This window comes from Meleagris gallopavo, chromosome Z (genome assembly GCF_905368555.1).
Source record: "Meleagris gallopavo chromosome Z, MGAL_WU_HG_1.1, whole genome shotgun sequence".
Taxonomy (NCBI): domain Eukaryota; kingdom Metazoa; phylum Chordata; class Aves; order Galliformes; family Phasianidae; genus Meleagris; species Meleagris gallopavo.
The window spans coordinates 43,403,161-43,429,062 of NC_139435.1; the positions used below are offsets into that span (position 1 = coordinate 43,403,161).

Here is a 25,902-nt window from a genome sequence, read left to right on the forward strand (position 1 = left end):
ACAGAGAATTTCACATCACCCCTCACACAGAGGGCCTCCTAGTGCAGCCGCAGGGAGCCGAGAACGCGTGGAGCCCAGTGATGCCCTGCCACAGCCATATCACAAGTGCAGCTCTTGGCTGGCAGCAGGCCACAGGGAAGGGCCTTCTACTTTGACAAGAACCAAGGGAATCATTCAGAGCAGTTAGTGCAGGCAGAGGTAAACTGAAACAATTATCACTCCCGAATAGAAGTAGCTTTCAGGTACTTCCACTTTATTTGTGATTAAAGGGTTGAACAGAGTTACAGGTGTCTCTTTGAGAGGGAACTGGTGCTTGTGATATGAAAATATCAGCTATAATAATTCAAAACATACCTTCAAACCTATGTTACGCTTCTTAGTGCACACAAGCAAGCCAGCTGGCAAATGTGAGTTTTAATAATTCCTTAATAGCAATTAGTATTAACTAATTAAAAAATAGGCTCGTGCATGAGATGCTACATGATAAATCCTGATCAGACTGTTTCCTGCAGGTACTTAAGACATGACATGAGGATTTCTGGAGCCAGAGGAATTAATTAAATGCAAGTTAAGGTGCTAGATTCTGATTCCAATTCCAACTAAAGATTCCAACTTTAAAATAAGTTTTAGCTAGGAATAGTATGATCAGAATGATGAATTAGAAAGTTCTTGTTATTTTATGAATCAGAAAATAGCAAATGCTAAACAAGAAGCAAACCATGAAAACAGAGCTTCCTGCTTGAAAAAATATCCTATGCACTAGATGTGGTCAAGGGAAGATAAGCCAACAGTATGTCCAGCATGTAGTCAAATATGCTGTAACATAACAGAAAAAAATGTGATTCAAAGTCTGTTTCACAATGAAAGCCAGAAAGTATTTTGTATTTAAAGAGTTGTAAGACACAATACTTTGTGCAAATGACACTGGGTTCAGGTCAACAGTATAATTAAGTTTATGCATAAGTATATGCTTAAGTATCAAAAGCAGAGTTGTGCCTATAAGCAAAATAATAAGAAAATTGGAATGCTGTTTCAATGGAGGCATAAAGTGTAAAGAGACTGTACAAAAAAAAAAAAAAAAGCTGAACTCCATCTTCAGTTATGAAATATAGAAAAATAACTGATCACAGTAAATCATCTAAATTCCAAGTGATCATCACAGATGTACCATAACATTGGAACTGTAAGTCTGCCTGGACATACAGTCATTTTAGAAGTTCACTGTTGCAAATAACACAGAAATGTACACTACGAGTTTAAAACAACACATAAGAAAATTCTCAGATGCCACCATTGTCTACATTGTCTGAAATTCAGAATTCTACCATTAATCTCTCCTTGTGTTTTTATGTTCCTCATCAAATCAGTGTCTTGACAAGTAAATAATAAAGATAAACTTAGCTACCTATAGTATGACCATGCTTTGTGAAAGACTGTCAGCAGCTGTGACTATGGTCATCTGAAATGTGATCCCAGTGCTAGAAGATGGCAACACTACAGTTCTCTGCATCAATGACCTCAGCTTTTCAAGTGAAAATATCTTAAAAATGCTATTTGCTACTATTCTCAAAATATATCTTAGAAATGAAGTGTTTTATGGTCACTTCTTAAGACACTATACTACCTTTAAAAAAATACCAGGATAGGTTTCAAAGAAGAATTGTAATGAGAGTCTAATATAATCTTGTTGTTTGTTACGTGTTGTCTGGAAAAGAATATGTCCATTCATTTTTTTTAGCTCCCTAGACTAATTTGGACAAATGCCTTGTAGACTTGTATACAGATTATAGACAAACACATTCTCATTCTTGCTAGCTTAAATGTTATGAAAGTGCTAGCTAGCTAAGTGCCTTTTGGGGCAGCATCTTTTAAAAAACAGACTAAAATTTTCTAAAGCACATAAAATTAAAAAAAATTAAAACAAAAAAGAGAAAGAAAAGGAATATATCCCTTAGACTCCACTGGAGCTGTATTAATACTAGGTGTGATGTTTGCTTTTTTGAAGGCAAAAAAAAAAAAAAGCAGATTTAAGATATCCATAAAATATTTACTATATGTCTTGTCTTGCTATTTTCATATCCCTTCCTCTCTGTGATCACAATTCACACTTTATTTTAAATATATACTTGTATAAAGTCTTACCTTGTAATTTGTGTTCTAGTATTGAAGTCAAGAGATCTCATTGAACGCAAGACTTCTATACACCCCAAGTACTGCAAGGAAAAAGAAACAGTTGAAAAACATGTAATTATTCTTCATTTCTAAGATAAAATACTCACTGAAAGGCACTGTATAATTTGTATTTTTTACATTCCGTGAATCCTACGTGTCAGGTAGATTTTTGTGATTATGCTCTTGTATAACACAGATTTATTCCATAAACACTTAATTTCACTTAAGTCTCAAGTCTGATTCAACATCTCTCTATAAGTTTAATTTAATGCCAATAATATATGTTGTTCGTAATGTGCTGACTTTTAGTTTTTCATTTTCCATGTTTTATTGTACATACAACGCTATTCAAATAAAAAATTACATTAACGAAAAAAGTAAGTGCAGAAAAACAAATTCAACTACTGTTAGTGGGGGAAAACAAAAAAAAATTGTGGCAGGGAGGTTGAGAACAGCATCAGCAATCCAAAGATTTCTTAATGATCACCTCAGGAATAGGTGGGGTTTTCCTTAGTATTTTCATTAATGGCAACAGTATAAAGATACAGGAAAATCTTAAGAAAATACACCAATAATAAATGCAGGGAGACGGCTTCAACAAAATTATTCTAGAGAGAAGGGATATGAAGGCCGGCTAATATTTAGGAAAAGACCAGACTTATTGGAGCACATTTCTGCCCTGCAACTCTTCAAAAAACAGGGAGTAAGTTGGAAAACATGTTCAAATGTAACAGTAACTGTTATAGGAGTGAGAAAATCTCAGGTGAATTCTGAACTTGCTTCCAAAAGCAGGGATAATTTGCACATGATAAAGCTTACAGCTACAGCTGCAGATCTCAACAGGTATTTAGTAGAATGGCTTTGTACAAATGAGTTTATAACAGGCATATCCAATGGCAGCATCACTGCATGTACTGTATGCACTGGCTTTTGAAAGTTAGGGGAAGCTGGGGTGAGTTTTTAGATAACTAACTTGATAATGCTATTCTAGCATATTTCCAATCTGCAGTGTAATCAAACCTATTTAGACACAAAACTGGTGCAAAAACCAAGTGAGGTCAGCATTTTGTGTCTACTTAGGACTTTTTCAGTCTACTGAAAAAAAAGGTTTTATTTTATTAGTAGGATCTTCAACAGTGCTTTTTCTATAGAAACATATATATTACAAAGTATTTACAAGCTGAGGAAATTACTTTTTTGTTTTCAGATGTCAATTATTATTTATTAAATGTTATGAAGTTGTTACAACACAAAATAAAACAAACTAGAATATCAAACAACTCACATTCATTAAATTGCTCAAATTTGGATTATAATTGCCTGCAGTTTCTGGGAAGGCTTATTTCAAGATCAATTTTATTATTATTATTACTATTCTGCAATATTATCCTAGGTTTTCACAAAGTTTCTAAAATCCTTGTGGAAAATATCTTCTTGATAGAGATATGGCACACAGAGCTTTCAAAATAAGGGTAATGCCCTCAGGCTTGTTAGACTTATCAATCTTGAAACAGTGAAAAAAAAGGTAACCTCCTGTATCTCACTGAAGTAGCTTCTTTTTTTAAGTAAATTTCTCCCTAAGCACTTAAAGCATCCAAAAATATTGTCATGTTCTGATGAGAGAAGTTAAGCTATTAATTCTATTTTTAAGTATCTCACAGGATTATTTGATTTTCTTGAAGATGAAGTTCATTATACATCAATTGAGATAATCAGCTGAAGTCAGTTAAGCCAATATACAGAAATTAATCATTTTGGTTTAGTTCTGTGATTCTTTTAAAGATAAATATTCCCAAGTATTTATTCCATACAGCATATTTTTTTAAAAATTAAGTATGTTGAAAACTGGTAAAACTATTCAAAGACATTACAGTGACTGTTCCTTACTAAAATACTTGTTTTTTTCAACACATTCCATTTAGGCCGCCTGATACCAAAAGACTCTTGAATTGTACTTGTTCCTTCACATGTTTGTATTTGCCACAAGTTTTTTTAAAGCTCAGGAATTGCAGAAATTTTGAGGACTAAGTCAAACACTTTAGAAGTAAACTCTGAAAGGTAGTTTCACAAGTACATGCAGGCGTGCAAATAAATACACGAACACATATTCACACATGTATTGAAATAAACACACAAGCAATTAGACAAATATCCATAAACAGAAGGCGTGCAGTTAGACTGCTTTTGAGTCATACTACCTGATCTGCATTAATGAAAGGAGAGACAAAACCAGACTGAAGGAAAGTCAGATGGAAAAATTATCTTGTACTTGTTTTATGTATAGCATGGAAACAGCTGAACACAACATAGTAAGGCTTGCAATTTTCCTGACTGATCAAGGCAAAGATGGCAATTGATTTTCTTGGATAAAAGATGTGAACACTTAATCACCTTGGCATGTTTTCAAGTAATAAAATTACTAAAAAAACTGACATTCAAAAGGCCCAAAGGCCAACTACAGGGACATATAACTCACCTACTGCTATGCTTCAATTATTCCCAAAGACCAACACTGTTCTCTAAAAATATCCATTTGAAGTACATCCTGACAAGGATCCACAGAAAGGAGACATACAACCAAGATAGCAAGTAAATAAATTATTCATTTATTTCAACAAATACATATCCTGTTTAAAAAGAAATGCTATCTTTTGTTTTAGGCATTCCATGAAACATTTAAAATATAGTTATAAAGCAGTCCACTTCTAAGAAAGCTCCTATTCACCCAACACTTAATGCACATTCTAACCAATTGGCTACTGTGCGTCATGATAGAATCCCACTAGCATCCTCCCTCTCATGCTCAATAAACAAATACACCAAATGCAGCTCACCTTGAAGTAGGAAAATTTGGGAGCACCAAGCTCTCTCAGATAATGTTCTGCCTTCTGTCTAGTTTCTCATATTTGAATGAGAATATTCCAGCTTGTATACCTTCACTGAATGGTACTGCAGCCTAAGGTGACATCCTTCAGAGGAATGAACGCCTCCCCATTCAGAGGTTTTAGAAGCATAACCAACACTCTGCATTCTAACCACTGCCTTGCAGGACAATGATGTAAATCCCATAGCATGGTGTCACATTTTCCTGGAATCATGTCTTCTACTACAGAGTTTCAAAAATCTTGGCTAGTCATCATTTTTTCAGGTAAGCATAATACATTCCAGGTTTTTAGTTTATCCCATCGGCAAAGATTTTTTCCAAATTCCCTGAAGTTTCTCTGTCTTCTCTATGTCACTCAGAAAATTCTTGTTTAACAACTAAATTTTTTTTTTCTGTACTCAGGGCAAGAAAGGGTACAGAGTTCTTCACCATGTGTCAGAAACAGACAGTTCAACAAATGAGGGTTGAGTGTGTTCATGTGCGTGCAATGAAGACGAAAGGCAAAAGAGCGAAGTCACCGTCAGAGTTATCTTTTTCCTAGAACATGAAATCTTGCTCAGTGTTTTCTCATAATGAGCTCATTCAAAACACCAATTTACAAGAAGAAATCTTTCACTTTTTGTGTCAGAAGCTAGGAGTAGCAACAGCAATAAACATTTTTATAAAAATACGGCAACACTTAGGCACATATAGCACTGCAGCAGTCCAGCCTGGGAACAACAAATGTTTAAATGGCAGGTGTATGGGTACCACTGACTAACAGATTAGTATCTGCCCAAAGGATGGGTAGCATTAAGATACACCTATCATCAGCTCTCAGACAAAATAAGAAAACCTGATCCCTGAACCTAAACTATCAGAATCTCATTAGTTCACCAAAGCTGCATACTTATTCACAGCAAATTAAAAATGGTTTCAAATCTGTGTTTCCAGCAACCTGCTATAAATCTGAGCAGCTCACAGCACTGCAGATTACACCTGCAACACACATGGCCTCGTGCAAGGTATATAAAGGATAACATGGTTATGTCAGCAAACAGACACACACTTGGCAGTTGGCCATAAATTAGCCAGTGCCTTCAAACAGTAAAGTATCTGAAATCTGTTCAAGCATTGCACAAATGCTGATAATAGGCTAGGGACCCAATGAAAAACAGAGGCATCACTCTGTGATTCTCCATGGTGTATATAGACCTAATTTTTGAAAATAGAAAGCTCTGAAACATATTGAAAGGTGCTACTCTGTAATAAGTTGGACAATTTGTCACCCTCGGGCTCAGATTGTGCATTTACTTGTGAAGTATACAAAAAAGAACACTTTTTTACTTGCCACATCTATTTCTCATGTGTATTTAGAGTAATATCCTGACATTTTCATGATTTTTTTTTTTACTTGTTAGGTGAAGTAATAACAAAAAAAAAAAGAAAAAAAAAGTAGCAGTTAAGAGCTGACTATTGCTAATTAAGCTCAGCTGATGACTCCTTATTTCAAAAGGATAGCTTTTATGTCAAATTCAGACTATCTTGCTTCAATTACAGCATACATTTATTTCTTCATCAAAACAACCAATTGTTGACATTTCAGGTGTTGTCATTAACAGCCTAATAGGTTTGGGAAAAGGACACTACGAGTTCCAAAATCTTCTATAAGATTTACAATTTATAAGCTTGCCTTCCTTCCTAAGCCCTATCAAGACTGAAATCTAGATGCACACTAACAAGCAGAGTATAATACAAAAATAGTGACAGTTTCAAGTTAATAAACTTGTCCATGCATAACTGAGAACTCATTCATAGATCTGTATTGCAAAAATTCATATTGATGCAAGAAAAGAAGAAAACCAAACAAAAACAAAAGCAATCCAGATCCTAAGTAGAGAGTTCAGAGTTAACCACTCTCAAAGTAATTTTTGTCTTTGGCAAAATAATAAGGAGGAATCAACTTGAATCCTTGTGACATCACTTTTTACCATGTTCCTAGCTTAACTGAATTTATAATACCTACGTATTAAATTAATGAAAAGAAAAAAAGGAATTGCAATCAAAAGGTCTTTCCATTAATACAATAATACTAAGTAAAAGAAGAAGTAATAAAACATCCAAAATACTTCATAACCTTTTAAAATTTTGCTTTAACTTAACATTTACTGCCTTGAGTACCTACTGATTGGAGTAAGGCACCTCAAATTGTTTGCACGAAGAGAGGATAGTTTATCATAATATACATTTGCACTTCCACTTCATAAGGACATTGTACCTTAGTTGCATGTATACCAACAAACTACACAGTACCCTATAGGAGAAAATCTACTAATTCTGTGAAGACAGTGGAATCTTAGAAGAAAATCCATAAAATAATAATCTTTACTGGCTGTTGCCTATCTTCTGAATGCTACATTTTACTCATCCACAGACAGAGGCAGCTGGAATCATCTGTCTGAAGGAACATGGGAGTAAAGCAGATCTTGCAATTTTTTTAAGGCAAAATGGATAGAGTTCTACCTAGCATTTGAAATACATAGTTGTGTGTTATGTTACCTAAAACAAAGTGGCACGTGGCAGGAGAACATATCCTACCACATCTGCAGGAGGAAAGTTAATTGCTCAGCATTTTTGAAGACAAATCTATCCAGTTCAGGCTGACTATTTAAGGACCCTTTGTACCCTTTGATTTGACATAGTGTTCACACTTCTGTGTCAGGCTAGGACATTGGAAAGGAGATACTGAAGATCTGGAAGCATGGTTCTATGCCCAGATAGCTAGGTTAATCTTCTTTTCAATATATGAAAGAGTGGTTCCTTCCTGATCACAACAAATAATCAATGCAAAGAAAAATGGATTTTCTGAGTTGGTTGTGGTGTTTCGTTTTTTTTTTAAATTTGTAATACTTATGAACCCCAAATTACCTTCACGTATTTGTAAAGCAAAATAAAAAGAAAGAAAGAAGAGTATGCTAAGAAACAGTGAAGATGAATTGCCCTCAAGCCCAGCAAAGTTCCCCAGGATCTTCCTCTTAAGCACAGTTATCTTAACTGAAATCATTTGCCAATGTATTTAGCTTTTAGCCACAGATAACATTGACAGGTATTTGTAGTTCTTACGTATATTTGGATAAAATTTTGTTTCTAATTTAATGATATATGGCACGCTTATATTGTAGCTTAAGAACCATAAACCTCTACCCAGTTAACAGAAAGAGCCATTCAAACCAGGTAAATAGTTCCTTTAGTTAGGTTAAGGGCGGGGGTAGCCTTTACTCAGTTTGAACAAAAGGATCACTTTAGAAGGAGGGTTTTTATGAAGATATCTCCACATAGATAGGCTGAAGCTGTGCCATAAATGTTTCAGCACTACTGCAGACAAAAGTTAGAATAAGAGCTGGCATAATAATCAATGATGAGTACTGAAAACCATGGAAAGCTCTTAAGGCTAAATTTATGCTTGAAAACTTTTAAAAACAGTGTTACTGCATTCATACTGAAGAAGAGTATATATATAGGGACTTCATCCACGTGATACTAGGAGCTCAGCAGCTGGGCTGGAGCCTTGGTCCCTGCAGGATCTGGACCCGGTCAGCTACTGCACTGAAGCATCAGACCTACTCTGAAACCAAACCAGAACACAGTATCATAAGGAAGTTTTCCTCTGTATCAGCAAAAAGCCAGCATTTTCTGAAGATCTGTACTCTCAATATGCAATAACCACTTTATTTAAAAACAAAAACAAACAAACAAAACTTTAGTGTCTGCTAAGAGGGTGTTTGCCAAACCTCAGGAAAACCTCCTTCTTGTAAGTGAAGAATAGGTGTGCACTGTCCTGCTACTGCCTTGTCCCAGTTCCAGCACCATGGATGTCTGCAGACACCCCTTTTCTGCAGTTGTTGCTGATAAAGCAAGGTGCCTCCTGGGAAATGGAGCTGCTTTTGGCAAACATGAGCTACCATCTTCTGAAGAGACAGCAGAGCAGTGAGAAGAAGGGCTCACAATGTACACAGCCATTCAGAGTTATGTCAGAGCATCTAGATATTTTAAGCAGAAGGGTGGAATAGAAGATTAGTTCTGTGATATTTCTAACATAGGGTGAGTTACAATATTAGAAAAAGCTGTGGGCAGAAGGAAAACTGAATAGAGAAAAATAAATTTGTGTGAGCAGCAGTTACAGAGCCTTCAAATCAGCTGTTGGAGATTTTCAGTTTCTCTGGAAGTTTGGGATATAAATATTTGTCTACAAATCCTCTACTTAGCTATCAATTAACACACATTAAAATCTTACCTAAGACTAATGTTATACTGTACATGCACATCATAAAGTAGCATAAATCAATCTTATAGTCTGTTATTTGAAATTTCATCAATCTTTTGTGTAAGAAGATACACTTATAGTGACACATTTCAGATATTCCTATATATATAGCCATTTTCTGAACTCCCAAACTAATCCTCTCCTGCAATTATCTCCAAAATCTAATGACTGCACTGAGCCTTAGGATGACCTCAGAGATGTACTGAGCCACATGTGCAGCTAGTGAGGGCTGAGGTCCCTTGTCCTTGCACTTCTGTGAAGCCCTGCCACACCTAGTGTTATTTTCTTCCCTTCCCCTATGGCAAGGCTCATTTTCAGAGCTGCCTCTGAGGGTACCTGGTGCCTGTCATCCACCAGCACATGTTGAGGAAAATGATCTGCATCACTGCCCTGCGCTTCCCACGTATCTGCATAATGGTGCACCTGCTTCCTGCAGAGCTCAGCAGTGTTGAAGAAATGATACATGGGCAGCATCACTCTGTATGAGGGAAAGGCCCTAAATGACATTGTCAGAATCTAACACTAAAAATGTGTCATAACATATGCTGCCATGAGAAATAGAGAAACGTTCTTCTAATTATCATAGTTGCAAAACACTTTCATAAGAGACTGCAGGGAAATAAAACTTTCTCTGTGTATCTGTGCCTTGATATATTTTGATTCACTGCCACCAAGCAGTAACAGTGTTTGTTTGGCATCTAGAATACAAAATAATAAAAAGGTCACATTTTAAAAATTTCACTGCATGACAATAAGTCACTGTGTATTTGCTAGATGCCTAGCTTTAATCATGTAAATCCCTTTACAAAGAGTTTCTTGACGACTTTCATAAAGACATTCAGTCATATAAGTAAGGGGATACTGACTTCCAGCAGGATTCTGAGATGAAAAACAGAACAATGTGCTTCACATTTAGTCAATACAGAGAGACTGTGAAACTTCATCTAAATAAATTCTTAAGTCTGATCTACTGCTAGATGTGCCAGCTTCTAAACAAAAGCAGGCAACTTTTTTTTTTGTTTCATATTTTTGCTTAAGTGTTATATAAAGATAAATGTTATATAAATATAATCCATCTTAACATATTAAAAAATCCTTTTAATTTATATGAGTGTATATATAGATGCACATAGAAATCCTATATATTGACTACATGTTTGCAGAAATATGCAATACCATTGTTCTTAAGAATATTTATCAAGTATCATTAAGTCTGAAAAAAACACTTTTTTTTCTCCTTTCTGAAAAACAGTTTATAGGTAAATGCCATTTTAATATTTTGTGGGCGGCTGCATAAATATACTAGCTTTTAGCATATTAGCTGTGTATATCTATATGTATATATCTGTATCTATGGTCTTGAATGTTTTTGTGTATTTGTCAACACTGAAAAAAATGGAAATTTGTTATCTTTCTCCCCCTACAGAGATTAAAAAAAAAAAAAAAAATCTGTAGAGGCCCTCCTTATTAGCTGGGGATTCACATAAACAGAGAGGCCTTGAAGAAAATATGAACACTCTGAATGTCTACAATTCTTTTTGAAAGTGAGTCACAGAGAGAGAGCACCATTTGGCAAAGAAATGGCACTTTTGTGCCACTATTATCAGGGCAGAAGGACAGAAGGTAGAACAGTACTGAGCAATTGATTCTACATTTGTTAACATAATTCCCAATGCATGGCTAAGATTTTATGTGATTAAAAATTATCACTTGCTGAGGGAAATGTTGTCTGAAGTTAATCTGTGCATCAATGTACAATATTTTCTCCATGCTTCCAAGTATAGTTTTCCTCTGTTCCTAAAATATATCTTCTCTTGATTTTAAGAAAATAAACTTTTCCTACCGATTTTTTTTGTACTATTCCTGTATCAGAGTTGTAGACATGAGTAGCCCTAGAAATCATCACGCAGCATTTTATCAATAATTAAAAAAACAAAAACAAAAGGCTATCTCCTAAATCTCTGTGCAAAAAAGAAAATCAATGCCAATCTGGATACATTCATAATTATCATAAGATATTAATAGTGGTTTACATTTGTCCCCCGTGAAGACATTCTGTCAGCATCTCACACTCAAGCCATAGGATAATGATTCAGAACTCCATTAAAAAAAGACTAAGGATTCAGCTAGGGAAAGAAAAATATATTTTATCTTATCTTGAAATGCAATTTCTTAAGTCAACTCTAAAGTCTCATTTCTTGCTAGTAAGGAGAAAAATAGCACAGGGAAGCACATTTTCCATCTGTTGACTTTCTAATTTCCATCTCAAACAGTACTGAAAACAACCATCTTCAAAAAAAAAAAACCTTTTTCTTATTTCTTACGAGTAATATACAAAAGAAGACTGCCAACATTTTGCTCAAAAATACTCATACAATGCAGATGCTAAATGGAATGGACTTTCACGAGATTCCACATTAAAAATATCAGTACTTTTATATGAACAATATTTCTTTTTGTTCGTATTTTGCAAACATACATTTTTGCATGCAAAAACTTGGAAATGCTAGAATCAGAAATGCATACATTAGGCATCTACCATTTTATACGTAAACATGTTTTGCATACTGCCAATTTTTTTTTTTTTGTATACTTTACAGGTTTTAGTGAAAAAAGAGGTTGCATGTAGTTTAGTTCTATACCTTTCAAATGTAACTTTCAAGGCACATAATAGAGAGAATGCAATTGCTGCAGTGTGACATTAACCAAAGTGAATGCCTGTAATATGCACAACAGTGTCACAAATGAAATGCTTCATTTTCTCAGGTACATACTGAAAATGAGTGAACACCTTCCAGACAGTTTACTTGCTACCTTGAATATTCACTAAGATGTCTTTCCTTTTAAATCTCCATGCAGATTAGCTCTAGCAGCTTGTGCTCTGCACCAAATTTCATCTAACACAAATGTGCAAAACTTCTGCAGCCAAAACTTTATGCTTCAAAACCTGAAAATTATAATTAGAACTTTAAAATCATAAATATGGAGACTGTAGATATATCCATGTTTTGAAGAACATACATCAGCTTAGACATTAAGTAGAACTGCTTGATGAATTCTACTTATTACAGCAAAGATCCAGAAGACGGGTGCATTTCCACTAAGCTGGATATAAATCTGAGATAAGATTCTGAAAAACTGCTATGTTTTCAAAATTGTATATTTGAAGGTGTGATTCCGGAAATATTCTTTATATTAATTCAAAATAGAGAGAGGGAGAGTCCTTTCTTATATAAATACTACAGGCTTTCATCACAGGAGTTAATATATGTTTTTCCTGAATCTTGGTCAATCTTCAGCTTTCTTGCATTTAATTTCTCGTGTTTCCTGAAAGAGTGCCCAAAATACGGCCCAGCATGCACAACAGAAAAGAGAAGGTTAGAGGTATCACAGACCAGACGTAAAGCACTATAAATCTCTATAGGCAGCAGGGAGGCCTTGAGGACTCCTGGAAAGCCAATGGGTATGATAAGTCCTGGCAGAGCAGAGCAGCGGCTGGAGGCCACCAGCCTTGCAAGGACACATTCCTACAGTCCCTCTGTGGCACAGAGCAGCCCTGCTCCTTCACAGGAGGATATATCCTAAAAGAGAGAGAGGGGATGATTCTATTTACTTACTGGTCTCTGACTATTTCATGACTATAAAATTAATTTAAAAAAATTTGAAAAATTAGTAAAAGCTATATCTTTCAACAATTGGGGTTTGAATTTTTTGTTCTAGAGTAGGGTTGCTATACATAACTATTGCTGTAACAAATGAATGTCAATAAACAGTGTAAAATCCACAAGTAATTTATACTACATCCCTAAAAGCATTCTAAATAGCCTCAACCTTCTCTTAGCTTGAAAAGTCTGTTGCGTCAACATCTACAGGCTGAGCAAGCCTGATCCATCAAAAAAACATCCATACAGAGTACCAACTCTGAGCATCTGAAATATGTATCTAATTTTTCTTTGAAACATTTTTAGTTATGTGTTTGATAGGAAATCCTTTCTTTCTTCCAGCTGTGTCAGGCACTATGTGCCAGGTGATCTTTTCTGACAATGATTACAAGGGTCACAGCGTCATAGCAGACAGACCACAGTGACTCAAATGCAAGGTCTGCATTCCTGGGCAAAGATGTATCTCTGTCTATCCAAAATTTTTACTATAATTACAGCCATAAATGTGCTCCATTTAAAAGAGCATTTGCCTACTCTTCTTGCTCAGCTAGGGATTTGGCAGCCTGGAAATCAGACTACCAAGGGTAGTTTATTTGCTTGCACCTGTACTTGACACTTGGAAATGAAGGATAGTCCCCATACTGCATGGTAATGGTGGCATTTCTAAAACATTTAAATTCTAGGAAAATTAAGGATACTTTTTCAATGCCCTGTGGATTACAAAAGAAACTTGTTTTTAAGCAAAGAGACAGCTCTGTTTCCAGCAATTTCTTCATCAGAATCACACTGTGTCAAATGCCACTCAGGATATTGGTGTCAGCGAGGCCTGTCCTCATATCATTTCAGTGCTAACAAGAGCTAAACATGGGAATAAAGGACAGTTAGTGCCACAGCAACTCCAGAAGGACATAAATGGTGCTGAGCAATCCCCTGGACACCGTATCTTCTTTTCAGTCTTGTCCCTGTTCTTTCTGGTATTAGTCAACTAGTGTAACTAATTTCAGGATCAGTTTTTTTTTTTTTTTTTTTTAAAGATCAAAATGGCTGTGCCAGTAAATATAATATGATGGTGCTCTGGGAAAAGAGGCCAGGCAGTTTTTTTTTTTTTCTATCTGCCTCATGTTATTTTCTTTCTATCTCCCTGCAATTTGTTTATCTTTACTTTTAAAAAAATTATTATTTCTGCTTGCTACCCTTCTCTAGTTTTGTTTGTCTTCTCTTCTACCCATATTTTAAAGCTTTCAGCTGCAACTTGACTTGTCTGAGTCAATCTTTTCAGGGCCCAAGGAAAATTTATTTGAAAAAAATCTATGGAATAAATATCACTTGTTAAGCAAACATGCTAGATTAGCCTTATGAAATTGTCCCCATCCTTCTCCATAAACACATGACACCTGGGATATGGCTGCATCCTTGTTGCCATTGCAATGGCCAGGTTCTGCCCCAGAGCAGCCCAGTACAGACAGGGACAGTGCTGCACTGAAAGCTATTGTAAGTGCACAGAATCACATAAAACAGGAGTACATCAGGACAGTCCAGAAACACAAGCAAGCAATGACTTTTTCTTCTATGACTATGGAATTTGCCTCCTTTGCTTGCTTCACACTGCCTCAGCATCTGCCTCCAGGAAAGTTGCCTGTCTGGGGCTGTCCCAGGGCAGATCTACACTTTTCCCATTGCAAACACGAAGAAAATCTAATACTAATACCTTGTGTACTCACTTGAACTTCCTACAATAATTGAAGCCAATCTGGAGCTGGTGTGCTAATGGAAACAACATTTCTTGATAGGTTACAAGGCTGGGGGACAAAAGAGTGCCCAGTAGCCAGGACAGGTGCCTTTCTATTAGCTGAAAAGAAAGGTGTGGATTTTCCCTGAAGATTCTGATTCATCCATGCGTTTTCTTTACAGAGGAAAATATTTAAATTGGGCACATGGTACTCTTAAAATAACCATTATTTGAAGATAAGTAAAGAAAACTACAATCCAACTTCTAAGGGAAAACAAAGAAAGAATTCTGTCTGTAGTTTTGCCTCCTAAAAGGATTAGGTAAGTTTATCTGTGGACTTTAAAACAGTATCAGTTTCATTTTAAAAAAGGATGTCATTCTCACTTAAACTATTGAAATCAAAATGAACAGTGGCCAAACTCTGTCCCTTACAAAACAACCTTAGGTGCAGAAATTATACCATTCTACAAATACCCCAGCTGTTCTGCAGACCAGATATTCTTTCAGTGTTGATTCTTTCACTACTGAAATCATCAGGTGCTTTCTCTGAAAGCTGCACAAAAGCAAAGAAATAATACTTGATTCATGTCATTAAAATAATAATATTGACTGTATGATTTCTGTTTGAGGGTTTGATTTAACTTCTGTGGGAAACTTTTCAAATCAGTTCACACTACAACAAAGCCAGATGTGGGAAGCTCAGCATGGGATTCTGGAGAGAATAACAGGCATCATTTTTCATAGTTCAAGCAACAGCAAAGCAAATGTGAAAGATACTAACTGATTGCAAAATAATATAACATGCTGGCAGGAATCAACTGCTAAAACCAGTACTGTCTTTATCACTTTTTTCTTCTTTCTCTCCTTACAAAATTCGTGCATGCAGCATTAACAGCCAAGAGACAAGCCGGTCTTGTAAGTCTTTGAGCTCTGGCTAGTACTGTTTGGGTACTACGTAGAGGAGAGCAGAATCTCAACTAAAGGGTCTTCATTCAGTGCTATTATCACAATTTGCCTGAAATGCAAAATCCACATTTTAAGTATGTAAACTGTTTGGGACTGTTTTCCTTGTTATTAGAATAATATGCACAAAATCCTACTGACTAGGATTTCAGGCCATAAAATATCAGTGATAAACTACTACAACTGCAACTTGACTGATAGAAGCAGAATTCAAAAATAAAAAAATGAAACAAAAAAACCATTTCATTAATTTTTCCGTAAGAAAGAATGATAAATCTAGCATCAATTAGAAAGGAAACTAAAAATCCTTGCTGTAACGTTAATGTTCTTAAAAAATGAATAAAAAGGTAAAATGAAAATTGTACATTTGGTTATAAATTTGACTTTATGTCTATTTAAAGGAGTAAGAGGAAACAATAAACCTTCTTCATTTTTTTTCTTATGGTACACAAAGTACCTTTCAAACAGGTAAAAGGAGACTACATGACAAAACCATGAAATACAGTATCTTACTGCTGCTGTAGGCCAGCAGCAAAACCCAATTCTTGTTAGAAAAGATGGAAGAAAAATGGCATGTATGTCACAGTTTCTGCCATGTAAGCTCCATGTAAGGTTGTACTGTGCAGACTGTGTTAGCCACTAAAGAAGAAAGTGATGTTGTAAACTTGGTACCTACTCACAGAGGACTGCTGAAAGTTATATTAGCCCTGCACATACGCTGAAGGGAATACTATAATGAAGTAGAAAAAGATGCAATAGATTCATATAACTCAGTAATTCACTTCATCCTTAAGCACACACTTTCAGCATAAGGAAGTAGTTATTTCAATGAGAATATTCTTTCAGGAATGTTAAGATGTAAATCACTGTTAACCCATCCCAAGACATGAAAGTGTTAAAATATTATAGAAATAATAATGTTAAAGAATAATACTGAGGCATTAAGTCTAGCTACTTTGTCTTAATAACCTAATTTGCTTTTCACTGAAATATTATTTGCAAGGTTTGTGTAGCTTCTTTAAGATGAAGTCCTTTCTCCTTCCTCCCTATTAGATATTACCTTTGCAACTCCTTTTTTTCAATATAAGATTTACCCACGCTTTTTCTATGCCACTATCTTGTTTTCAAGGCTCTTTCAGAAATATTAAACATAATTTTAACATCATATTTCAGTGTTTTGGCTCTATTTAGTTTTGAACTGCTGAAAAATGGAATTTTAAACTCATCATCACAGTTTTACTGCAATGTCCATCCACAAATTATCTAAAGGCAGATATATATTTGCCTCTTATCATGACTGTTGATTATACTCTTAGTTCAATCAACTAAAACCCAGAAAATCTATGCCATTAGTCAGTTAAACTCATCAGTAGATATTTGTCACTGGAAATAAATATATTTCGTTGAAACATTCAACTGTTGTTACATTTCAGAAGTTAACATTTTTTAATTTTACGTATTTGACTCTCTGACAACATGGACATTTAAAATCACTCTGTCAGTCTCCCTATGGAAAAAACAGTAAGCTTATCAATTAGTTTTATCATCACAAACTATTTTATTTTTTTCCATAAATCCATTATTTGTTAAACTGTTGAATGGTACTTTTAAGTAAAGTATCAGTACCTTACCACTTTATGTCTCTGGTTTTAGCTATGGACAAAGTCTGATTTGTTACACAAATGATTGTTTTTTCTTGAAGAAATTTTCCACTTAAATTAACGTACAAAAATTCAATGCAAAATCCACAGGAAGAAAAAATAAATAAATAGAGAATGTGCCACTAGTTCAATGGCAGAAAATAATTCCATTGCAGCAGACCATGGAAATCAGAACACAGTTCCTGTTTACCATAACTCTACACTCCTTTTCAAGAATTACCATTACACTGCCCATTTACAAAATGGCTAAGGAAAAACAGGAATGAGCATGCCAGAAAATGGTTGGAGAAAACAGAAGAAGGCTCTCCAGAAGTTTTGGAGAACAGAAACTTATCAAGAGAGTGTCATGAAAGTGTTACATTTGTCATACCTGCATGTAGTAATTTATTTCTCTTACTTCAAGAGATTCCAATATGATTTACCTAGCTGCCTAGCATTGATTATTTACCCTGTCCCACAGATTATTTTCACTGAATATGGAAAATGTAATCCAGTGTACATTTGCACAAAAAAAAAAAAAAAGATAAAAGCTTTGCTGGTTAACAACAAATCTAATTTTTGTCTCACTTAACTAATTGCATATGACTTTTGCTTCTGCAAAGCATATGACAATAATTAAACATGGTGCCCGTCCCCCAAATAATCAATATAGCCTTGAGATATCCAAGGAATGCTTCTCTTCAGTGTACATTATCTATCTATTGATTTGGTGGTCTGAATGCATAAAAGCCTTGGGAACTAACAGGGTTTATGATGCAGGAACTGCACTTCTTATCTATATGAATGCTGCAGTTGCTGAGAGAAATTCTGAGAAACTTAATGAACAGACAAATTATGGCTAAATGAGAACAGGTTTATTTTAATTCATTCATTAACCATTGATATTATGGCAAAGAGTACAAAATATAAAATATCACCCTGTTGTAATAGAAACAATATTTCATTAAAAATAGATTCTATAAATTCTAATGACAGGAAAAAAACACCAGTAGTGTAAGTTGTATAAAGTGCTAATGATTTATTTTGAAATTCTAATATTCATAATATTTAGAAATATACTTTCACATATTGGAAATCAGCTAATTAAAGTTCTTGTTCTAGTATCAGTACTAGATAGAGGTTGATGATTAAATGAAAGTTGGCTCACATATAACTGTAACTTTCTTTTCAACTCAAAACATAAATTCAATCAGTGAAAATCATAGAAAATAATAATGTGTTTGATTTCAGGTAAAATAAAAAGAAGCTGTGAATTCTCATAGTGACTGTCTGCCTACTTACAGTGCCCAAAGAAGAAAAAATAAATAAAACAGCTGAGTTTCCTGACCTAACCAGAGAACGTTAAACAATTTTGTGCCAACTAGAGTATTTCTTGTGCAGAAGGGTCTCCACAGAATTACATTAGGATTAATGGGACATTTTTATCGAGATGCTTTCAAACAGTAAGAGAGAAGCATTTTATAACCCAAAGGGTAACACTGTCTCTCTTTTCCTTTTGTAGTCGCTGTAAATGTCATAACAGTCAGGAAGTGCTATTTTAGATTACCAGTGCTCTGAATTGGCCAACTTACTTCATCTACCATTGCTTGCAAAACTTACCACTAGCAGAAAGACATGAAAGCTGCCTCCCAGTGTTCCAAAGGTTAAATATGCTTTTGATAATGAGACTTGAGAAATACTGTTAAGAGTTAAGTAACAAGGCTGTAATTCACTTTTAAAGCATCCTGATACAAAATCATGCTTTGTATAGCAAACAAAACATTTGCCCCCAAAATAAGGGGAGATTTGTAATCTTATTAACAGTCTGCTACAGTTTAACATCATGCAAAAGCCTCTCGGCAAAGAAGAGTGACTGAAGAGCGAATTGCAGATGTTATTTTTACACTTATGCTCGAAGGCATAACCTGTATCATACCTGACTGCAAAACTACACAGCACATAACCTATTCTCTGAGGATCTAATTTAACAGATCATTTCAAAATACTTTCAAAGCATACCAAAATATTACCCTGCAAACTTGTGATTTGCTGCTATTGACATGCAGTATCAGTGAACTGAAAAGAGCAATAACATTAAAAGTGACTGAATTCTCATTACATAAAACAAGCATTTTCCTGCTCTACCCATAACAGTATTTCTATTTGTGGAACATGATCAGAATTATGATCTGTGCCTTGTACTTTCACATTAAAAGCACACTTGCCTTTAAAGGTATTTTCAATCTGAAATATCGTGCAGGATAGATGGTTGTTCATACATCAGGGTGTATTTCTTTCCTACTGTAAATTGCACCAGATATGTTGGAAGCCTATGCATCCAAGATATATACAATATACTAGATAACTCTGAAAACCTAAATTAGGAAGATGGGTGGGAACAACCAACACAATAGTAAGAAAAACAGCTGTTTGCTTAAAAACAATATTTTTACCCAGCTGCAGAATGTTATCTGACAAGAAGTATATTTGCAGGTTTGAGCTGGTATAAGTAATTAACACTGCTTTCCAACACTGCCTTTCTGCATTTACATACCATGCATTATGCACAAAAAAAGGAGCATACAAATAGAGATCCTTTCAGCCCATCTAGCCTGCCATCAAACCAGCACAGAATTTTTCATTGATAAAAAGAAGAGAATGGAAGAAATCAGACCAACCTTCACAGTGTACGTCACACCAGGTCCCAGGATCTTCTCACTCCAGTGCAGCCATCCTTGAGAAGGTTTATCGACAATGCTGCTCCTTTGATTCCAGTCTTCATCTCCTGGGCGCATTTCCTCTGACTGTGTTTTTCTCCCCATATTCATCTTGCTCACGTCCTGCTGAGAACACGAAGTGGCAGAGACAAGGTTACATGTGTTGTCAAAAGCTTCTGCTGCTGAGCTAGAAGCACTCGAGCTTCCCTGTAACTTGGAGACCGCAAGCTCCTTCACTGCAGAGGACAGGTTTTTGATACCCAAAAGGCTGCCTGTATTGGAGAATTTCAAGTGGGACACTTTATGGATGAGGGTACACAGAGTGGTGGGTCCATCTTCTTGATCCTTGCGGAGAACCTCTGGAGTGACCAGGTACGAAGGTGCTGCTGAAGTTGTAGCAACTGCTGAGACCTTGCTGTTCATGGACAAATTGTGAATAAGATCATCAACTGATGTCACTGAATCATTCCTGAAGCGGTTATACTTGGTACGTTGAAGCATGCCCTTCTATCTAGTTTTCTGCATATGTTCTGGCAAATGTGATGCCAATGCAGGAGATGCCCGTGCTAACATAGCAGGCGATTCATAGCAACACAGGCAGAGAACAAGATTTTGAGGTAAAAAAGCAAACAATATAAGGAAGAACAAAAAATATATAATTTTAAGATATTTCTTGTGGTTCCACTTTAAGGTTAGGTGAAGTAACAGTTTTCTATAACAGAGATCACAGTCCTGCTTAGAGCTGCCAACTCGCTCACAGCAGAAGCATGACTCACACAAATGAGAAGGACCCTTTTCAACAAAAGGCTCAGTGAGCACTGCAAATCACTTCCTGTAGCAAAAAAAAAATAAAAATAAAAATAAATAAAAAAATAAAAAACCCACCCACTTACAGCACACTAGCACCAATCAATTCTCAAATTTCCTTATCCTCTCTTCTCAAACAGATATTTCCTTCTAACACTTTATTCCACCCTCCCCCCTCCACTCCTTTTCATACCAAAGGCAATTACCTTTAAAAAGAATTAACAGCCTTTATAAAACACCACACTTTATTCTTCTGTTTAACTGTTCTTTCACCTCACATATTTGTGAATCTATAAAGAAGATACAATTAGAAAGCAAATATCTAGATAATATATACACATATACATTCCCTTCTCTTTCCACAAGCAAAACACAGATACCTTAAAGGGTTTTCAGAATACCTTTAAGCATTTCAAAAACAGATGACAGAAATAAAGAAAATACACTATTTTCCTTCACAAAAAGCAGTCTAGCAGATTTTACAAGCTTTTGTGTCAATGCTATTTCTCACATAAATTCTCACTTCCAATTTTTTACAGAGAAAGCAATCCTTCTCCCCTACCTCACAGCAACCTTATGTTTTAATGCAGGATTATATAAAGTACCGATGTGTGAAGTGAGTATTTTTCTGATGTCCAATAACAGGCATAAGAGATGCTTTTTCTTTCATCACTGATATTCACTCTGAAGAAAAAATGTGAAATAGATATGCCATTCCCTAGAATATTTGCTGTAATTCCGAAAAACTGAGAAGTGCAAGGGGAATAGTCAAAAGTCCATGCATCATTTCACTATTGTCCTGCAGTGAAGAATATAAGAATACACCAATTCTTATTAAGCATAAATATCAACCACAAGCACTTGACCGGGGGAGGAGAAAAACATGAAGAAATCAGTTACTTCATTTTTCTCTCTTTTTTGTTCTTTTTAAAATGCAGAGTGTATACAGCATTGTGAAATACAGTGCTCACCACAAGCCACACAGCTCTTTTCTATAAACCGACCTTCTTTTCAAAACATCTTTTAGACATACAAAAATGCAGTATATAGCATTCTTCTTTGAACAGACGAATAACTGCAGAAAATTTTAAAGGAAAAGTCCTGCGGTATTCCTTCTCTCTCCCTTAATAAAGGCTACAGTATTCGAATACAACAAAACAGCTTAAATACAGTTACTTAATTACTATATTTATGCCATTAAATTAAATCAGCACCTCTTATCCCCGCAGTGATGAATAATGACAGTGTCAGTGTTTCTAGTGATCTGTGGAATAGCCTCTCACCATCACACTGCCAACCTGCTACAGCATCCTCACAGTATTTGTTCCTCTCTTCATCCTCCTAGCATAGCAACAGCAAATATGCATATCATAGCCTAATTTTACTTGTCTCAATTGCCCAGAAAACCCTATCACTCCCAAATGGCTCTCTTCATTAGAAGCCGCTAGCAAAACTGCAAAATGTGAATGAGAGTGTGTGAATGGAAGGGCTGGCTAGCAACCTCACATTTCTGTGAATGAAGCAAGGCCTCGCAGCCTCTACCAGGCAATCCCTTGGGTACTCACCAGGCCAGCCAATACCAGCCGGCTTTGATGACTCATTCAGCAAAGACTTGCTAAATAGTGGAAGATCCCATTGCGAACACAGGTGGCATCTTTCCTGCAGTAGCACGAGAAAACAAAGCTTTTGTCAAGAGTGAGTGACAGCACATTGTAAAGCCACTATAGGGGAGAGAGTGTCGCAGGAGAAATGCAAGGGTTATGTGGGATAGAGGTGGCAGGGGAGGAAAAATGAGGAGCCAGGGCTGGGGTCTTCCTGAGCTGTTGGTTTGGCTGATTCATTTGCATCCAGAGTGGGAACGTGAATGTGCACGTTTTGTTTGATGTTTAACTGCTCTGCCTGTGTGCCAGCAGATTCACAGATTTTAGAGGTCTGCATTCTTAAGTCTATAAGGAAAAAAAAAAATTGCTTGAAAAGAAAAAAATAAAATAATAGCAGATATTTATTTGCACTATTAGCACAGTAGATATTTTAAGATGTTGTGATTATCAGGCCAGTAAGAGAGAAGCAGAGGGAAGAGTTATTTCACTTCCCATACCCACAGCAGCAGGATGCAATTCTGACATTGTCATAGAAATGCTATTTAGATTTCCAACAGACTCTGAACTCTCCTGGAAATATGACATTTAATGCTGTTGCAGAACAGAGCAGTAATAGCTACTGACTCCCTAAGGGCTTGAAGTCTGATCTGATGGGAAATGGTTTCCTTTGAAAATCTGTCCCAAAACTAGAAAAAGTGAACATCTGAAAATTTAGGCTATAGTAATTCTTGGAACCAGAAAATGTAGAAGATGTTGCCTTGCAGGCAGCACACCCAAAACTCACTCAAGGAAAAAATAAAAGTAGGAGAACTCGTAATGGCCTTAAAATGCAATTAAAATTAGAATTCAGTCACTTCTTCTGTATTGTCAGGTCATTATAAGGTCTCTTCTGACTACATGCCCATAGTTTGCACACATATAATACCATGCTAGCCTGCAACCTTTATTATTATTATCATCATTACCAGAGCACTCGCAACAGTAAGGCATTCAGTGCACAATTTCCCTCTAATCCATCTGCAGCCATGGTAGGTCAGCTAGTAAAGTGAATCCAAGTTAAAACATGAGCCTTTTTGTTGTTCTGTTTGCAGGGATGCGAGCCAGACACTAGCACCAATGGCCATGGAACAGTGAGTCCATGGTGGACTCAGTAATAAAATGGCAAGTGGAACTTCAGTGTTGATAAATGCAAAATAATATACAGCCCTAGCAATATACACATAATAAGGGGAAGTAGCCACCTCTGACCAAGTACAGAATTTCTTAGGAACTACCATTAATTCTGGTATCTCTGATTGCTCCTTCTTGCAGTGCAGACACTGTTTCACATTGTTGTTTCTCTTTCCCTTTCAGACGGCTCTCAAATGCCGGTTTCTTCCTATATCTTAATGACCTCTACAGCCCGTATTTCAGAAGCAACAAAGAGGAGGGAAAAAAGATAATTTCAAAAATGAAAAGGGAGAAATTTCTTTTTCTTTTTTTTTTTTTTTTGTTTTTTTTTTGTTTCTATTGTTGGGTTAAGGCTTAAAGGATTACATTTCTCCAAATGCAAAGGAAGGAGGCACTGTTGATGCAGGAGATGTTGTGATCACCACAGAGGGAAGCACAGGCAGAACCAGAGTGTTCCACTACTTTCTGGTGGAAGCCCTCCTGAATGCAAAACAGTGACTTCCAGTGAGTGACCCATATTTAAAGAAACATTAATCATTTCAGAATGAGCAATAAAATCCTAGTACCACATTGTGGTAAATATGTACAGTAAGCAGCTAACTTGGGTGATGTTAAAATTGTGCGGAAAGGACATTTGCATTTCTGACCAGTGGTGGAAAAACTGATTTTGGACTAAATTTTAAAAATGATGTGCATGACAACGATTTTGGAGGAAACATACTCCGAAGTAATTTAGAGAAACACTGAGAATGTCAAACAACTTTGAATACAGATTTGCCATGAGTTTTGATTGCAACACCCACAAAGCAGACATGAGGGCTATTGTAGCTGATCTTCCTCTTTACAAAAAGTCCTAGATAATCAATGCTGTTATGTTGCAGCATTAAATCATCAGCATATAGGATTATATTTTTTCACCTTGTAATCTGGTAGGCACAAGGGTTAATGCTCTGTTTTAGTAAATCATCTTGCAGACTATTTAATATCACAAGTGATTGATTACTCACATTAAAACATAGCATTTCAACAGTCCAATGGTTTCTAATGTTCTGTGAGGATACTTAGTCTCCTGATTTGTTAATTGAGAGAGGAAAATACCAGCTTTCATCCTCTGAGCAAGATATTTTCCGGAAACATCTAACTGTATATTCACCAGGCTTTAAGCAGCTTTATATATGTGAGGGAAGCTGAGATGACATGGTTATAGACAAGCAAGTAACATTACAACAAGCAGCAGAGCATTATGATCTAAACTTCTTAAGTAGGTATGTAGCTATTATAGGTAAAGAAATGATTCTACTTAATTTTGATATATCTATTCTGTTTGTACATATTTAATACATCAGCAGCTGTCCTTCTCCCTATCTCTGGCATACCTGCATATAGAGGGTGATTTTAAGGAACACTTTCACAGAGCTGACAGGAATATCCAAAGGAACCAAAATTTTCATCGGCGTCATTAAAAAGAGCCATGACTGCTACAAAACAGTCTGCAGGAAAAGAAATAGTAAAGGCTCTTATCACTTTGAGTCTTTCACTTACTGGCTGTTTGAGGCAGACCTCAGCTTCTGTAAGACTATGCAAAAAAATAAAAATAAAAACAAACTGAACAGTCAAACAAACAAAGCATGAGGTCTATTGCAAAGTCTGCAGTTCTGCTGTAAAAAAAAAAAAAAAAAAAAAAGCAAGAACAACAAAACCCCCCAACAACTATTTTAAAAAATTCTAGTTGGTTTATTTCAACACAAACCACAACAAAAAATCAGTTTTGCTGTTTCTGTGGCAATCTTATTGCTAAGGATTAGCTGTGAGAGTAAATTAGAACATTATCTGCAGTTGTGCAAGTTATTTCTCTGGAAAACCTCATTGTTGGAAATATAACTGTTTAAAAGCAATGATTACTATTTACTAACATTCAACTTCTACCTTAATCTGAAATAGTCCAATTTAAATTAAGGTTCAACATATGCGAAAAATTTCTGTGCGAATGTGCAGGTTTGAAGCCAGAAGCTGACCCTAAACAAGATTGTTTTGGGTTGCTTGAAAATACTGGAACACTTTTGCCTTGAGACACTTTCATTCTGTGACATATGACATGGAATAGTTGGTAGAGAATGAAACTTGCAACTCTCCATGCTGCATCAGTGTGGCTCCTGTTGGCCTACAGCTGAAAGTCAGCACACAGTAAAAGTTCAGTATGAATCTGGATCTTATTACCAAATCTGACTGTGGTTCTATGGCTTCATGAGGCAGG

At 35.8% G+C, this 25,902-nt stretch overlaps 1 protein-coding gene across 2 annotated transcripts in view; it reads right to left on the reverse strand.

Annotated features, from left to right (window-relative positions):
• SHC3 (SHC adaptor protein 3) overlaps positions 1–25,902 on the reverse strand; it is an 82,873-nt gene that overhangs the window by 41,742 nt on the left and 15,229 nt on the right. The window contains exons 2-4 of one of the 2 annotated variants that reach the window (XM_085212841.1): positions 22,443–22,536; positions 20,032–20,196; positions 2,143–2,213 (exon numbers count right to left, since the gene is read on the reverse strand). In XM_085212841.1, the coding sequence (XP_085068967.1) occupies positions 2,143–2,213; positions 20,032–20,196; positions 22,443–22,478 (272 nt within the window). In that variant the 5' untranslated portion in view covers positions 22,479–22,536. Of the gene's footprint in view, positions 1–2,142; positions 2,214–20,031; positions 20,995–22,442; positions 22,537–25,902 lie in introns of those variants that run through there. The other variant, XM_085212840.1, reaches the window with a different exon arrangement.